This window comes from Salvelinus namaycush, chromosome 13 (genome assembly GCF_016432855.1).
Source record: "Salvelinus namaycush isolate Seneca chromosome 13, SaNama_1.0, whole genome shotgun sequence".
Classification (NCBI taxonomy): Eukaryota; Metazoa; Chordata; class Actinopteri; order Salmoniformes; family Salmonidae; genus Salvelinus; species Salvelinus namaycush.
The window spans coordinates 31,942,346-31,959,467 of record NC_052319.1 but is presented as its reverse complement, the minus strand read 5'-3'; the positions used below and the strand labels follow the sequence as shown (position 1 = coordinate 31,959,467).

The 17,122-nt window shown below is 47.1% G+C and overlaps 1 protein-coding gene across 1 annotated transcript; it reads right to left on the bottom strand.

The window, feature by feature from the left end:
* Positions 1-5,793: 5,793 nt before the first annotated feature.
* LOC120058444 lies at positions 5,794-15,337 on the bottom strand. The gene is made up of 7 exons (XM_039007101.1): positions 13,701-15,337; positions 12,975-13,048; positions 11,853-12,087; positions 9,325-11,426; positions 8,302-8,517; positions 6,619-6,739; positions 5,794-6,281 (listed from the first exon to the last, which is right to left on the bottom strand). The coding sequence occupies exons 1-6, from the start codon at positions 14,035-14,037 to the stop codon at positions 6,638-6,640; spliced, it is 3,066 nt and encodes a 1,021-aa protein (XP_038863029.1). The 5' UTR covers positions 14,038-15,337; the 3' UTR covers positions 5,794-6,281; positions 6,619-6,637.
* Between the last annotated feature and the right edge of the window lie 1,785 nt (positions 15,338-17,122).

Below are 17,122 nucleotides of genomic sequence, written 5' to 3'. Positions count from 1 at the left end.
TTTTATAAACAGTTTTGCACGCTATGCTGTCCCTTCCCTGGTATGGTTGCAACATGATAATGGTGGTGAATATGTTCATAAACATGCAATGCTGTTTACATAACACACATAAACTACTCACTCATATCCAATTGGTGATGGCTGACTATGTTACTGATACTGTCTGATACCCAGTCTGAAGTAACCCCTTAGCTGTAGACACTTCTTGATGGCCCTTCGAAGAACTGGGTTGGTGTATGTATGTTGTCTATTAGCTACGACAATATAACTGACACATACACCTATCCAAACCATTCAGACCTACAGGGGCCATTTAGAAGATTGTAGAAGATGCAGTCGGGGTCGGGTGAACTGCAGTGGGGTCGCGGAAAGTTTTTGAGAGAGATCATTTGGAAAAATGAAATTTATTGAGAAACTTTATTTATTGGTTTCTTTTAATTTTGATAAGAGATTAAATGCAATGAATTGAAGGTTATTTGTTGATGTATAAATATACATTTACTGATTTTAAGTTTGTGACATTAGATTTGGGGTGTGGTGGGGTAGGGTCGGGAGAAATTCTCGGGGGGAAAAATGGGGTCCCCGCTGAAAAAGTTACCACTGATTTACGGCTCTATGCAATCCGTATTGTGGAAGTTCAGCATTACAGCGTGATTGAAATTTAAAGACAATCCCCGATTGGGCCAACATATGCAGAGTTTACTAGTGTAACGACCCTGGGTTTATAAGCGCGGAAATCGACTCTGCCGCTTGAGCATGCTTTTGCGGCACAGTCGATAGCGCGCCGGACCTCGGGCTAGAAGGTCGAGGGTTCGAGACCTGCTCCCTGCTGTTTCATTACATTGGTGTCGGAAGTGATCGGACCTCGCATCCACGACAGTGCGTGTGCTTGGCCGGTGAGCGCGTTCCTGTAAGACGTAAAGTCGCAAGCTAGCGCGAGGACGCGCTCTTTGAAAGGAGGGAGTAGTGTAACGACCCTGGGTTTATAAGCGCGGAAATCGACTCTGCCGTTGGAGCATGCTTTTGCGGCACAGTCGATAGCGCGCCGGACCTCGGGCTAGGAGGTCGAGGGTTCGAGACCTGCTCCCTGCTGTTTCATTACACTATGAATGCAGTCTCCCCTAGCGCGGGTTAGCGAGCATTTACCGTAAATGCAGTCTCCTCTAACATGGGTTAGCGAGCATTTACCGTGAATGCAGTCTCCTCTAACATGGGTTAGCGAGCATTTACCGTGAATGCAGTCTCCTCTAACATGGGTTAGCGAGCGTTTACCGTGAATGCAGTCTCCGCTAACGTGGGTTAGCGAGCGTTTACCGTGAATGCAGACTCCGCTAACGCGGGTTAGCAAAGACTGCGTTCACGGTAAACGCGGCACATGTCAGCTCAATCAGAAATTACCTTTACATTTCTATTGAGCAACCTGTAATGCATCAACGATACAGACTGAATTGACCCCTTAGTCATTTTGCAGAGGTACCCACATCACCACCGGCCAATTCTCACTACCTAGTATTGGCTGCCATCTTGTGGTATATTAAGTACTGTTTGCTAATGTCCTTGGTGTACATGAGTCATGGTTACATACAGTATCTATCTGAATACGTCTGTGACATTATGTTTTAATGAGAAGCGGATGCTGTCTATATGCTGTGTGGGCACTGTAAATGGATTAGCGACCGTCACTGGTGGATTCCAGCCTTTCTTCGCTCCTCCTAACTCTTGGGATTAGCAGAGGAAATAGTGTATGGTTAGTAAGACCATGATGATGTGCCTAAAATAAGTAGAACACTCATAATACTATGTTTATCGTAGTGAATGCCTAAGGTTTTGAATATACACTGCTCAAAAAAATAAAGGGAACACTTAAACAACACAATGTAACTCCAAGTCAATCACACTTCTGCGAAATCAAACTGTCCACTTAGGAAGCAACACTGATTGACAATAAATTTCACATGCTGTTGTGCAAATGGAATAGACAACAGGTGGAAATTATAGGCAATTAGCAAGACACCCCCAATAAAGGAGTGGTTCTGCAGGTGGTGACCACAGACCACTTCTCAGTTCCTATGCTTCCTGGCTGATGTTTTGGTCACTTTTGAATGCTGGCGGTGCTTTCACTCTAGTGCTAGCATGAGACGGAGTCTACAACCCACACAAGTGGCTCAGGTAGTGCAGCTCATCCAGGATGGCACATCAATGCGAGCTGTGGCAAGAAGGTTTGCTGTGTCTGTCAGCGTAGTGTCCAGAGCATGGAGGCGCTACCAGGAGACAGGCCAGTACATCAGGAGACGTGGAGGAGGCCGTAGGAGGGCAACAACCCAGCAGCAGGACCGCTACCTCCGCCTTTGTGCAAGGAGGAGTAGGAGGAGCACTGCCAGAGCCCTGCAAAATGACCTCCAGCAGGCCACAAATGTGCATGTGTCTGCTCAAACGGTCAGAAACAGACTCCATGAGGGTAGTATGAGGGCCCGACATCCACAGGTGGGGGTTGTGCTTACAGCCCAACACCGTGCAGGACGTTTGGCATTTGCCAGAGAACACCAAGATTGTCAAATTCGCCACTGGCGCCCTGTGCTCTTCACAGATGAAAGCAGGTTCACACTGAGCACATGTGACAAACGTGACAGAGTCTGGAGACGCCGTGGAGAACGTTCTGCTGCCTGCAACATCCTCCAGCATGACCGGTTTGGCGGTGGGTCAGTCATGGTGTGGGGTGGCATTTCTTTGGGGGGCCGCACAGCCCTGCATGTGCTCGCCAGAGGTAGCCTGACTGCCATTAGGTACTGAGATGAGATCCTCAGACCCCTTGTGAGACCATATGCTGGTGCGGTTGGCCCTGGGTTCCTCCTAATGCAAGACAATGCTAGACCTCATGTGGCTGGAGTGTGTCAGCAGTTCCTGCAAGAGGAAGCCATTGATGCTATGGACTGGCCCGCCCGTTCCCCAGACCTGAATCCAATTGAGCACATCTGGGACATCATGTCTCGCTCCATCCACCAACGCCACGTTGCACCACAGACTGTCCAGGAGTTGGCGGATGCTTTAGTCCAGGTCTGGGAGGAGATCCCTCAGGAGACCATCCGCCACCTCATCAGGAGCATGCCCAGGCATTGTAGGGAGGTCATACAGGCACGTGGAGGCCACACACACTACTGAGCCTCATTTTGACTTGTTTTAAGGACATTACATCAAAGTTGGATCAGCCTGTAGTGTGGTTTTCCACTTTAATTTTGAGTGTGACTCCAAATCCAGACCTCCATGGGTTGATAAATTTGATTTCCATTGATCATTTTTGTGTGATTTTGTTGTCAGCACATTCAACTATGTAAAGAAAAAAGTATTTAATAAGAATATTTCATTCATTCAGATCTAGGATGTGTTATTTTAGTGTTCCCTTTATTTTTTTGAGCAGTGTATATGTCCAAGCTGATGCATTTATCAAACATGCATTGCTCAAGAATGAGACTGTAAAGTTCCAAGATAATACAAAGAGAGAATCAAATATGTGAAAAACTATTAGAATTTCAAACAGAAAAGACAAACATTTTAAAGGCAACAATTTATTTCATATTATTCTTTTTATAGATAACCAAAGGGAGAGCGTCTGAATTATCTGACTTTTTAAATGAAATTCGGAACATATTCAATGTCTCCATAGTATGTGCACGCATTGCATTGAGTATGAAGGAGGTTCTTATATATAAAAAAGGCCAAACAGCCATTTTTTTTTTTTTATCAGTATTGAGACAGTAATGTTGATTACACATTTTAGAGATTCACATTTAGACCTGACAGTTTTCCCTTTCATAGGCAGCATTCGAAAAGACAACGGGAGGAAACAGACCCTTACCCCCAACTAGCCAACTCATGGGCCCAATCCCAAATAGATCCCCAGACCCTTTGCACTTGTGGAGAACTGAGTGGATTTGACAGGTATAAGCACTATGGTAATACATCTACCGTGTCCTTTTATCTGCTACAGGGAAGTTTCTCCATATTGCTTATATCAATCAAATCCTCTCCAATCACAACAAGTGCATAGGGTGTAGGGGTCCTTTAGTGATTGGGCCCTCCCAACCCCCTTTCCCAAACTGAAGGTGAGACTAGAGAACTGATACATAGACAAACACTAGTCAACTTATCTCTAAACACCAAAGACAGTAGAAGAAACCCAATATACCTCCTCGTCTTTAACAGACACTCCATCTCCACCCCTGTGAACTTTCAAGTATTCAAACCTGGGCCTCGTCTACTCTCCGGCTACCCCTCCGTTACATCAATGTACTGAATCTTAGATTTACAACAAAGCTATGGTACACTACATGACCAAAAGTATGTGGACACCTGCTCGTCGAACATCTCATTCCAAAATCGTGGGCATTAATATGGAGTTGATGGTCCCCCCTTTGCTGCTATAACAGCCTTCACTCTTCTGGGAAGGCTTTCCACTAGATGTTGGAACATTGCTGCAGGGACTTGCTTCCATTCAGCCACAAGTGCATTAGTGAGATCGGGCACTGATGTTGGGCGATTAGGCCTGGCTCGTAGTCAGTGTTCTAATTCATCCCAAAGATCAGAGGTCAGGTCTCTGTGCAGGCCAGTTTTTCCACACCGATCTCAACAAACCATTTCTGTAAGGACCTCGCTTTGTGCATGGGGGCATTGGCATGCTGAAACAGGAAAGGGCCTTCCCCAAACTGTTGCCACAAAGTTGGAAGCACAGAATCGTCTAGAATGTCATTGTATGCTGTAGCGTTAACATTTCCCTTCACTGGAACTAAGGGGCCTAGCCCGAAACGTGAAAAACAGTCCCAGACCATTATTCCTCCACCACCAAACTTTACAGTTTGCACTATGCATTCGGGCAGGAAGCGTTCTCCTGGCATCCCCCAAACCCAGATTGGTCCGCCGGACTGCCAGATGGTGAAGCGTGATTCACCATCCGGGGCAGCAGGTAGCATAGTGGTTAGAGCGTTGGGCCAGTAAACTAAAGGTTGCTAGATCGAATCCCCGAGCTGACAAAGTAAAGATCTGTCGTTCTGCCCCTGAACAAGGCAGTTAACTCACTGTTCCTAGGCCGTCATTGTAAATAAGAATATGTTCTTAACTGACTTGCCTAGTTAAATAAAAACTGTAGAGAACGTGTTTCCACTGCTCCAGAGTCCAATGTCGGCAAACTTTACACCACTCCAGACGACACTTGACATTGCACATGGTGATCTTAGGCTTGTGTGCGTGCGGCTGCTTGGCCATGGAGACCCATTTGTTGAAGCTCCCTACGAACATTTCTTGTGTTGACGTTGTTTGGAACTTGGTACTGAGTGTTGCAACCGAGGACAGACAATTTTTACGTGCTTCAGCGGTCATATTCTGTGAGCTTGTGTGGCCTACCACTTCACGGCTGAGCCGTTGTTGCTCCTAGATGTTTCCACTTCACAATAACTGCACTTACAGTTGACTGGGGCAGCTCTAGCAGGGCAGAAACTGACTTGTTGGAAAGATGGCATCCTTTGACGGTGCAACGTTTAGCAAAATGGCGCCGACAGAGGGGGTCACCTCGCTTCTAGTCCTTAGGAAACTATGCAGTATTTATTTTTTTTATTTTTAGATTACTTGTTGATATTGCTGCATTGTCGGATCTAGAAGCACAATAATTTCGCTGCACCTGCAATAACATCTGCTAACCATGTGTATGTGACCAATAAAATTTGATTTGAAAGTCACTGAGCTCTTCAGTAAGGCCATTCTACTGCCAATATTTGTCTATGGAGATTGCATGGCTGTGTGCTCGATTTTATACACCTGTCAGCAACAGGTGTGGCTGAAATAGCCAAATCCACTAATTTGAAGGGGTGTCCACATACTTTTGGTGATATCGTGTATAAGTGCACTCAAAGATTCAGTCTATACATAGAAAAATAATGATAGAAATAACAATAGTGGTAATAATTATCATTGTCATAATACATTTGTCATTTCCATTCTACACATTTCTCATTTACATAAACTGTGACGTCGTCAACCATTTAAATACAGTGACGTCACAGTTGCCCCACCCCCTGAGTGTAAAGTTCAAGTTGAAACCCCTGTAGCTACTGAAAATGCAAACAAGAATTTAAGTTTGGTTATTTAAATAACAATAATCAACGTCATAGTAATTACATCTTTCCTGGGAGCCTTGTGCTTGGATGTGATGGACGCATTGCATGTACAAGCTTGCAGTTCAACAATGTGCTCTACTCTCTTCATCACGTCAGTCAATGTAGACAGCTTCAACCCTAAAAACACAAACAGGACAGTTAGGGAACTGGAGAGTTAGTCCGACAACGCCCAACGGACAGGAATTCAATCATAAAAGGCAAACTTCAGTGATAGGAGCAGTGCTGACATACTGTACACTTACTTAAAGAAAAAAACAAGCACCCAGTCGAACAGTTAAAAGCAGCGGGTGGCCGTCATGTCACCTCCGACTTCAGAACATCAGCTGCCATTCTGTGTTAATTTCCCGACTATTCTACATGTTGAGTCGCCACTGCTCGTCGACACCAACAGGTGTTCTACTGAGCACGGCCGACGTTGGTTATGGTTTGTCTTGCCCTTAAGAGGGACACTCACCTCCCTCCCCAGTCAGCTCTCAGGATGCAGCCATACAGCTGCGACACTTATACAGCCTTTGGTCATGGGTCCGGATGTGGTTCTTCACATTCCTCATCCTGAAGAACGTCTTACTGCACAGCTACAACACACAGAGAAGGGGGTGTTCAATACCATATCAGTTCATAGTTACAGGCCAGGCAGAGGGGGGGGGGGGGGGGGGGGTGTTCAATACCATATCAGTTCATAGTTACAGCCGCCAGGCAGAGGGGGGGGGGGGGGGGGGGGGTGTTCAATACCATATCAGTTCATAGTTACAGGCCAGGCAGAGGGGGGGGGTGTTCAATACCATATCAGTTCATAGTTACAGGCCAGGCAGAGGGGGGGGGGGTCAATACCATATCAGTTCATAGTTACAGGCCAGGCAGAGGGGGGGGGGGGGGGGGGGGGTGTTCAATACCATATCAGTTCATAGTTACAGGCCAGGCAGAGGGGCGGGGGGGGGGGGGGTTCAATACCATATCAGTTCATAGTTACAAGCCAGGCAGAGGGTGGGGGGGTGTTCAATACCATATCAGTTCAGTTACAGGCCAGGCAGAGGGGGGGGGTGTTCAATACCATATCAGTTCACAGTTACAGGCCAGGCAGAGGGGGGGGGGGGGTGTTCAATACCATATCAGTTCAGTTACAGGCCAGGCAGAGGGGGGGGGGGTGTTCAATACCATATCAGTTTATAGTTACAGGCCAGGTAGGGGGGGGGGGGGGGGTTCAATACCATGTCAGTTCATAGTTACAAGCCAGGCAGAGGGTGGGGGGGTGTTCAATACCATATCAGTTCAGTTACAGGCCAGGCAGAGGGGGGGTGTTCAATACCATATCAGTTCACAGTTACAGGCCAGGCAGAGGGGGGGGGTGTTCAATACCATATCAGTTCATAGTTACAGGCCAGGCAGAGGGGGGGGGGGGGGTGTTCAATACCATATCAGTTCATAGTTACAGGCCAGGCAGAGGGGGGGGGGGGGGTGTTCAATACCATATCAGTTCATAGTTACAGGCCAGGCAGAGGGGGGGGGGGGGGGGGGGGGGGGGGTTCAATACCATATCAGTTCATAGTTACAGGCCAGGCAGAGGGGGGGGGGGTCAATACCATATCAGTTCATAGTTACAGGCCAGGCAGAGGGGCGGGGGGGGGGGGTTCAATACCATATCAGTTCATAGTTACAAGCCAGGCAGAGGGTGGGGGGGTGTTCAATACCATATCAGTTCAGTTACAGGCCAGGCAGAGGGGGGGGGTGTTCAATACCATATCAGTTCACAGTTACAGGCCAGGCAGAGGGGGGGGGGGGGGGTGTTCAATACCATATCAGTTTATAGTTACAGGCCAGGTAGGGGGGGGTTCAATACCATGTCAGTTCATAGTTACAGGCCAGGCAGAGGGAGTTCAATACCAGATCAGTTCATAGTTACAGGCCAGGCAGAGGGGGGGTGGTCATTACCATATCAGTTCATAGTTGCAGGCCAGGCGGGGGGGGGGGGGGGGGGGGGGGGGGGTGCTCAATACCAGCGGATAGGAAAGAGGTGAGGAATGAGGGGGCTAGGGGCAGGAGTTTAGGGAAGGGGTGGGTGTAGAAGCATGGGTGGGGGGTAGGAAAGGGGGGGTAGGAGAAAGACAGTAGTAGTTTGGTTTCCAGTTGCAGTACATACAGGGCAGGGCCAGTGCTTGCCCTCGATGTGCCTGATGCGGTGCATGAGGAGGCCGTTACAGTCCTTGTAGGAGGCCCGGCACTGCAGGCAGACGTGGGATGACTTGGCCTTGGGGGCCTGACTGCGAGGACTCCGCAGTTGCTTGAGCCGCGCCCGGCAGATCGAGTCCAACAGGGCGGGGCCTCGGCTAGGCAGGTGGAGGGGCTTAGCTTGCTTCTGTGGAGAGAGAGGGAGAAGAGTCCATTCTGTTAGATAACATCATTTAAAAAATGAACATTAAAATACATTTTACAACAGAACACACATGGATTTCTTTCGATGCCTTTGTGCTCTGTTTTGCTGTACAAGCACCCATTTACATGGTCATTACATATTGTAGCTTGATGATATGATGCGTCGACAGAGCAATCAATATGGAATGTTATCCAACTCAATTTACTCTCCAAAAGTAAGAAGCATGTATCCTTAGCCCAGATCCGACATTTCCCAACGTAATCTAAGAGAGCATTAAAGTAGTGTCAACATTTTTAACAGTGTGAAAGCAATGCTCCCGTTAGTTACCAAAGAAAACCAACAGTGTGACTGATGATTAGACCCCCTTTCCCCTCAGACCAGGATTGGTTCAGCCATTTAACCCCTGACTGAATCCTCAGTCTGATAAATGGTGTTATGGAAAGATAACAGTTAACTCCACCCACCCCTGACCTCCCCTCTACCACTCCTCTCCTAAAATTCCCAGGAGAACTGTGGAGGAAAGCATGGCTGCATATCAATAGTTTCAAACTGGCTTCCTTTCCTTGCCTCCTTCCCTTGATCTGAACTGATTTCAGAGAATTGGCCAGGTAAAAGTCCTTCAGTAGACCTATGATATTTCTTTCATCTACAGTACCTTGTGTTTTCTTGTTAGTGAAGTTGACAAAAATAAGATGAGGACTGAGAACAGCAGCAGCCCACTTGAAACTCGTCCCAAATAATAGGAGAGAATGTGCAAGAACAGCTATACTATGCATCCCTGGTGTGTACCTTTGGTATGTCCCGTGCCGTGCGTGCACCCTTTGACTCTGTGGCTCTAACCAGGTGGGGGGCCTTGTGTTGGTGAATGTTGACAGCCCTTGGTGGCCCCTGCCTCTTGGTTTGACTTTGGTTCACACTCTTCTCCTCCCGCTCCTTCTTCACCATGGGCAAAGTGGGGGGACCTCCTCTGGCCCTCAGGACCCTGTCCGGGCCCCCCCCGGGACCTAACCTCTCCCCCCTCGAGACAGATCGTGTTAGGCAGATATCCACACTCTCCTCCTCCCTCTTCACCTCCACCATGGGCCCTACGGACGGCCTACAGAAGCTGAAGAGGAAGCCTGGATCTAGAAGCTTGACAGGGGGCTTGATCTGCCTCTTGCCCAGCTCTGGGGAGGGTGGCTCGGGGAAAGGCCCCACCACGGGTAGAGGGTCTGCTGGTTCCTCCTTGATGACCCTGTACAGAGGATGGCTATGGAGGGGAGGAGGGACTGGGTCAGGGCTGAGGATGCTGCCGTTTTTCCTTCTGCTCAGAGCTCCAGGCCCTCTCTCCGTGACCCCCCTTGCTCCCTGGTTGCACCCTGTCCTCCTGCTCTTCTCTCTGGACTTATGCTGGGCTCTCCCAGCCTCTTTCATGCCACTCCGCTCTGGCTTGGCTTTGGCCAACAGACACCCGCTGTTGTAGCGGAGCACCCTGACAGTCTCCATGGTAACCTTATTCCTGGGGTGGGCCCTGGGAGGGGGGATGTGTGTGTTTGGGCGTTGGCCAAGTGACGGGAGGGGCGGGGCTGAGATGGCGTAGTCGGCATGTTCCGGTTTGATCCTGAGAGCAGAGATGTTCTTCTTGGGATTTGGAACTCTGGCGTTCCCAGAGCAGGGCGGGAGGTGCGGAGGGGGATGGCTGACCTCTTCACCCCTGACAGAACGCCTGAGATCCCTGCCGCTATAGGCCGGCCTGGACACGGGCTGCAGCAGGTCCGGTAATGCCACTTTACTGCGCATGCTCCTGTCGCTGGGCGGAAAATGACGGGGCTGTCTGGATCTCTTCAGTCTCCTGTCCTCCATGCTGATTGGATACACAGGCTCCTTCTTTATGATCCTGTTCAAGAAGTGGGCATTGGCAGGGGTGCAGAGAGGGAGGGACAGGGGCAGCCCCCCGAACACCAGCCCCCCCAACCCCTGGGGACGGGGTTTCCTCCGCTTAGTCAGCGAATAGTTATTGACTTTCAGCTTCCGGAGCCGTTTCTTCTGCCTCCAGCCAATCAGATCCTCCGGTCTGGGGAGGAGGGACGTCCTCTGTAACCCAAGCACGCTCATCAGCCGGTACTTCTCCAGCGCTCTGAAATTATCCTTCTCATCTTCCTCCTCCTCCACCCTCACTATGTTGGCCTCAGAGCAAGCCCTCTGTCTGGAGGAGGTGGAGGCAGGACAGGGGACTGGGGGTGGCTTTCGGCCCTGAGGAGGGCTCTCTGTCCTGGGCAGCATACTCTGGACCTCCTTGGCAGCCCCGGGAGTGGAGCGGAGGAGACGGGTACATGTGTGGGGCAAGGAGGAAGAGGGGACGTTTCGGGAGCGGGGGTTGGAGGGGACATTTTTTCGGGGGGAAGAGGTTATTTTACAGGAGGGGGATTTGAAGTCCATGAGCTTCATCCTGTGCATGGGGCTGAGGGGGAGGTCGTTTTTCCCTGGAGGGTGGGCGCTGGGTCTGAGGGGGCGACGGGGCGACCATCTGGTGGGGCTCTCCTCCCCCGACTCATCGGACTGATCCAGAATCAGTCTGAAGCCATCACCCAAACCCCTCACCACTCTTCCCCCAGCCACCCTCTCCCGGCCCTCTCCAGCCAATCCCTTCTTCCTGTCCTTCTGGTGGTGGCGGAGCTCCAGGGGAGACCCAGGGCGCTGCGATGGGAAGCCCAGGGCAGGGTGCTCCGTGTTGGGGTAGCGGGAGGTGTGGTCCGCCTGCTCCCTCTGGAGGGCCGTGCAGGCCTCCACGGCAGGCCACATGCCCAGATGACGGGCCATAGTGCTGACCTCTGACAGGTCCTCCTCAGACACACACAGAGTAGAGGAGTAGGAGAAGTCCAGCAGAGACACCAGGCTAGACTCACTGAAACCTACAGGCCAGGGAGAGGGAGGTGATTAGACAGGAAGTGAAAGCTAAAAAGTTGAGAGATTGAATTTTTATCTGAGAGAGTGAGAGAGTGGGAAAGAAAGAGAGAAAGAGAGAGAGAGAGAGAAAGATAGATTAAATTAAGAGAGAATAAATATAGGCACAAACATCAGCCCTAGACCCAAAAACAGATGCTGAGAAGATCAGAGAGAAAGGGAAACAGTGGAAAGAGAGACCCAACATGATGGAGTGGAAAAGAAAGTGAGGTAGAAAGTGGTGTTGAGTTCATTTCAGAGGAGTAGTTGTCATGTCCATGCCAAAACAACATGGGCATTCTCAAAATGAGAGAGCAGAGTAGATGGAAGAAAAAGAAACAGATTGATAAAGAAACAACCCCATTCAGAAAGGCGTGTGTGTGACCGTTTCATACCTGTGAGGTCGATGTCAGACCTGGCGCTAGGGGCGGAGTCCATCTCAGTGAATACTTCCTGGAAGTACTCACTCACTGCCACCAGCACTGCCTTGTGGGCGGAGTAAGAGCGTCCGTCTGTCCTCAGAGTGATGTCACAGAACAGTCCAGCCTCCCGCTGGCTCCTCAGCTTATTCAGCACTTCATGGCTGTGTGACATCATTGTCTGAGAGAGACAGCTCTCGCCCACACGCTTCTGTTGGAGAGAGTTAGCATGAGCGAGAGGAGGAAAAGAGACACCAATAATTGTGAGAACACGATTGAATAAAAGAGAAAGCTCCAGCACTCCACATCCTTTCCAACGGCTCCGCGCTCACAGGAAAAAGAACAGCCTCTCCGAATTCGCTCCATTCATTAAAATCACAATTTAACCAACACCCATCTATTTTTGTGACTAACTGGACCTCCCATTTGGTATTGAAACCAAACCATATGATTTTAATTAAAATTATTTTAATAAACATGAAAAGGTGAATGTAAGAAGCGCTCATAATTTCAAATTGGCTACATGTCATATTAAACAGCATATAAACACTCTAAATAGGTCAGGATCCAGACAAGGAGCCTAAGAAGGAACATAAAATAATGATTTAGGCTATATTATTTCAATGCTATAGCCTACAATGAAAATACCTTGTGAAGCATTGATGAGTGAGACACTAGGCTGGTAGCTACATAAAGCTCTCAGCATTTAAACAACGTTTTGGTGTATTAAATCATTATAGTCTGTAAATTGCTCATATAGGCTGTGACTTACTTAGAATTAAATATTGTTTTCATCTTTGGTTCTCATCTTTGTTACCTTGATTTGGCACCTGTGCGCTTTATCAGTTTCTTTATGAAAATATTTAGCCAACTCCATGACAGTAGCTAAAGCAACACACAAGTAGAATACAAATGCATGCTGGGTCAGGCATGCCCTGAGCTCATGAAGTGAGCGCTACTGGAGCGAAATTGTAACGGTGACGCTCCTGCCTTTGGGAATCTCTCTCCACACTCCAGTCAAATTGAGCAGGCTCCGCTCCAGCTCCGCTCACATACTCTGGTGATGATCACCTGATGTTCTACTGTTCCATCTCTTACCTCGGGTCTCTTGTTCCTCTGCTCAAGGCACTCTGGACATCCCAGGACAAAGTCTCGGATCTGAAAGTACATCCCTGAGGATGAATCAATAATGTATGTTATTTCAATGATCATCATATCCAATATTTTATTCACAAAACAAACCATATTACACAAGCAGTGTTTGACCACCAAAAGGGTGCTAATGTTTCTGAACAGCAAAACAAAACCAGTCATTCTTCAATGTAGTTCAACATTATCTTTTTGACTAAAAGTAGCCTTGGGGTTAAGAGTGTTGGGCCAGTAACCAAAAGGTCACTGATTCAAATCTCCAGGCAGAATAGTTGGGGGAAAATCTGTTGACATGGCCTTAAACAAGGCACTTACTCCCAATTGCACCTGCAAATCACCCTGGATAAGAGCATCTGCTAAATGACTCAAAATGTAAATGACAAATGGCGCATTATAATAACACCTCTGTCTAAAGCATGCACTTGTGATGAGAATAGAGAAATGCATTGTTTACACTAGATTATAGAGAAGCAACATAGGGGAAGTCAGTCACAATAGAGAGCGTTAGATGTGTTTAAATTACAGCCTATACCAAGCCTCACAATAACATTATACTGACATATTTTGGTCTATAGGCCAGTTTGGGGGAAATCTCAAGTGGTTTTTATCATTGTCCTGTGTAACAATGCCACGGAAGATCGATAATAACGAACCATCCCACGAGTCCACACTCACCCTCCCACCAGTAGTTCTCGGCCACTGATCTGTACGTGTCCTCCAGGGAGTGGTGGCGCGTGCCTGTCCGTCGCCGGTGGAAAGTGGCGATCGCCCCGAACCGTCGGTCCTCGTCAAGCACCTCCCGGTAATGGATGAAGCCTCTCTCCAACTTCTTACGGTACAGCAGTCCGTCAATCAATTCGAAGTTTGGCGAGCAACCCAATGATTTACGCCCCGTATGAGCACGGGCGGCGTCGGGCTCCCCCGCGATGATCCGCACTCGGTCGGGTAATTTGGATGGAGAAAATGTGTCATCATTCGCGTATTGTGTTTTATAGTTGCAGTCGCCGGCCATTTTAGCCGGACTTCTTTTTTTGTATCTGCTGTAAGCTACTTTTTCCTTATTGAGTCTATCCCTCTTCCTCTCCGCCGTCCGAAAGCAAAAACAAAAGCTATGTCCCCTTGTACCGTTCTGGGGATTACAGCAGAGGGAGCCGTCTGTGCGTTACGGTTGCAAGTTTCCTCGACCCAAAAGTTGTCAAGTGTCAGGTGTTGTCATCTCCACGTGGATGCGGTGACAGTAGTGGACAGTGACAAAAGATTAAAGACGGGCCAGGAAAACATAGGATGAAATAGACCTATGAAACTTTAAAATGAACATATTGGCAACCTATTTGGAGAAGCTATTTATGTTGCATTCCATCGTGGTTAAAACCATTCACTGAGACAATGTGGCACGCTTAGCCACTATAATCAAAAAGTATCCAATAACAGTCTGCAGCACAAGAACTATGTATCTGATTTGTTTGAATAGGAGAAATGTCACCAGCATATTTCCATGAAGTCAGCATCTCTTTGGCGATCATCCATACATTCCTGGGTCATGATCATAACCCGAACAGAGCAGTCTCATCCAGTCAAAGTGGATATCCTACACAAACCGGGGTTATCCAACAGAGACTAAACGTGCACTTCCTTGACAAATCCAATAGATTATTTGATGATGATGGAGCCAATAAAAAAGTTAATACTGTATTCCAGATGTTTATAATGTAGGTCTGGATAGACTATATTTCAGTGGCAAAGTTTGTTTGAAAGAAAATGCATTTTGATTCTTCATTGTCCCAAATGCCCATAATGAAGATGTTGGCTAATTACAATCGCGCCCACCCAATAACAAATGAGAAATATCGCATCAATCCCAGGCATAAACAAGTGATACAATGTAACCAGCTATTTATCTTCTTATTTCACATCACTGGGCGCGCCAATGTATCATCGAAGTGCCAACAAGCCAAATCAACAGATGTATCCATCCTTTTCTGTTCACAATTGCAATTGTCGGGTAGCTAAATGACGACGACTCACTATTCCCCTGGTGTAACTTGTGATTTGTTTCGCTAACTCGGAAGCAACATGATGATGCAGCGATCTGTCCAGCATCGCGAGTTGAACGACCTATTCGTGAATCGAGGTGTTTCGCCGATCACCACAAATATTAAAAATGTCAAAATAATGTCTCTAAAATCAACACAAGACTCCCGGTATGTGCTACCCGACTCATTTCATATCTCTTCCCTTTACGCAAAACAAGTCAGATGATCAAATAATCTTTTTTTTTTTTTTTACTCATAACCTTCTGTTGGTTACCACATGACAACCTAACTTCCTTCTAACACTCACAGGATCTTCCCCCTCCTTCATTCAATGCCTATTAGTAGACACTTTAAAGAGCCCCGACCATAGACAATGCGATTGGCCATTAGAACTGCCAGTCAGGGGGTGTTTTTCATGCATCAAGATAGGTTGTTGACGTCAGTATTGCCTCACTTAGTGCCCACCGTCAAATTGATTACTGAGAAATAGAATTGATACAATAATCAATTCCGCTACTTCTCTTATATCAACAAATGCCTCTCTAGGGAATTCATATAGGCATATTCTTAGATTAATCTTCTTTTGCATTCAGACCGAGAAATGCGATCAGAGGACAAAACGTCCAGGCATTATTCTGCTACATGCTATAAATATAAACATGTTTAGAAATGCACCCTCAATGTTGTCATCTAAGTTTATTAATGTGAATGCATAACGTGTTGTAGGGTAGATATGTGCCCCCAAACTGGAATGGCAGGAGTGGCAATAATTGATTTTATTTTATATTATTGAATGTAGAGCAGTCCCTTTCTTATAAGGATGATGGGCTTTACAATCAAATGAGTAACATGCTTCCAGTTGTATGTAGTTTAGGTAAGGCATTATCCATACTGACTGTTTGATGTAAGACCAGAGTGAACCACCCAAGCCCTCAACCCTGCACCTGACTGTATAAACATAACATCATCTTCTTCTTCATCCAAGGCCTGACATGCAACATGCAAAAAAAGTGGAGACAAAATATACATCACTGTTCTAATGTCAGATTATGCCCTAAATGTACTTGTGTACATTCAACTGTGGTTGGAAAGACAATGGGATCTGTTCTAGTGGTTATTAAGGCTCTTACGGCTCGTAAATTCCCACAGGATACTGGTCTAGGGTTATGATGCTGCAAGTGGCAGTGCCTTAGCACCTTTCTGCCTTATTATTGCTATTCAGATTTGTAAGTTGTCCCCTCACCATATACAGTTGAAGTCAGAAGTTTACATACACCTTAAACTGAGTTTAAATGTATTAGGCTTTCACAATTGCTGACATTTAATCCTAGTAAAAACTCCCTGTCTTAGGTCAGCTAGGATCACCACTTTATTTTAAGAATGTGAAATGTCAGAATAATAGTAGAGAGAATAATTTATTTCAGCTTTTGTTTTTTTCATCACATTCCCAGTGAGTCAGAAGTTTAAATACACTCAATTAGTATTCGGTAGCATTGCCTTTAAATTGTTTAACTTGGGTCAAACGTTTCGGGTAGCCTTCCACAAGCTTCCCACAATAAGTTGGGTGAATTTTGTCCCATTCCTCTTGACAGAGCTGGTGTAACTAAGTCAGGTTGTAGGCCTCCTTCCTCGCACACGCTTTTTCAGTTCTGCCCACAAATTGTCTATAGGATTGAGGTCAGGGCTTTGTGATGGCCACTCCAATACCTTGACTTTGTTGTCCTTAAGCCATTTTGCCACAACTTTGGAAGTATGCTTGGGGTTGGTGGCCGGTTTTCGTAGGGTGTGTCCAATCCAACTCCACTTTCTTCTTTTTATTTGTAGAACAACATGTATAAATTACAGTAAGTCAACTATAGTGTCATGCTAGAGCCATTCCACTCAATCTGTATATCTGGACAGTCTCGTCTCCAAAAGATGGTTACTTTGTCTCAAAGCAGTTGAGACCTGCTTTCTCTATGTAAAGACTCATGTTCATGCCTTGCTTGAGGGCTTGAATATAAAAACAGCATCCAATGAAAGTTCATAGGTGTTTAACGCTGGGAGTTGTAGTATGATGGGTTC

What these genes read in the sequence shown, in the direction of transcription:
- LOC120058444 (XM_039007101.1), bottom strand. Translation starts at nt 14,037, where the DNA reads ATGGCCGGCGACTGCAACTATAAAACACAATACGCGAATGATGACACA. An exon ending in AGAGGAACAAGAGACCCGAG is followed by an intron (nt 12,088 to 12,974) that starts GTAAGAGATGGA and finishes TCTCTCCAACAG; the next exon opens with AAGCGTGTGGGCGAGAGCTG. An exon ending in GTCTGACATCGACCTCACAG is followed by an intron (nt 11,427 to 11,852) that starts GTATGAAACGGT and finishes CCTGGCCTGTAG; the next exon opens with GTTTCAGTGAGTCTAGCCTG.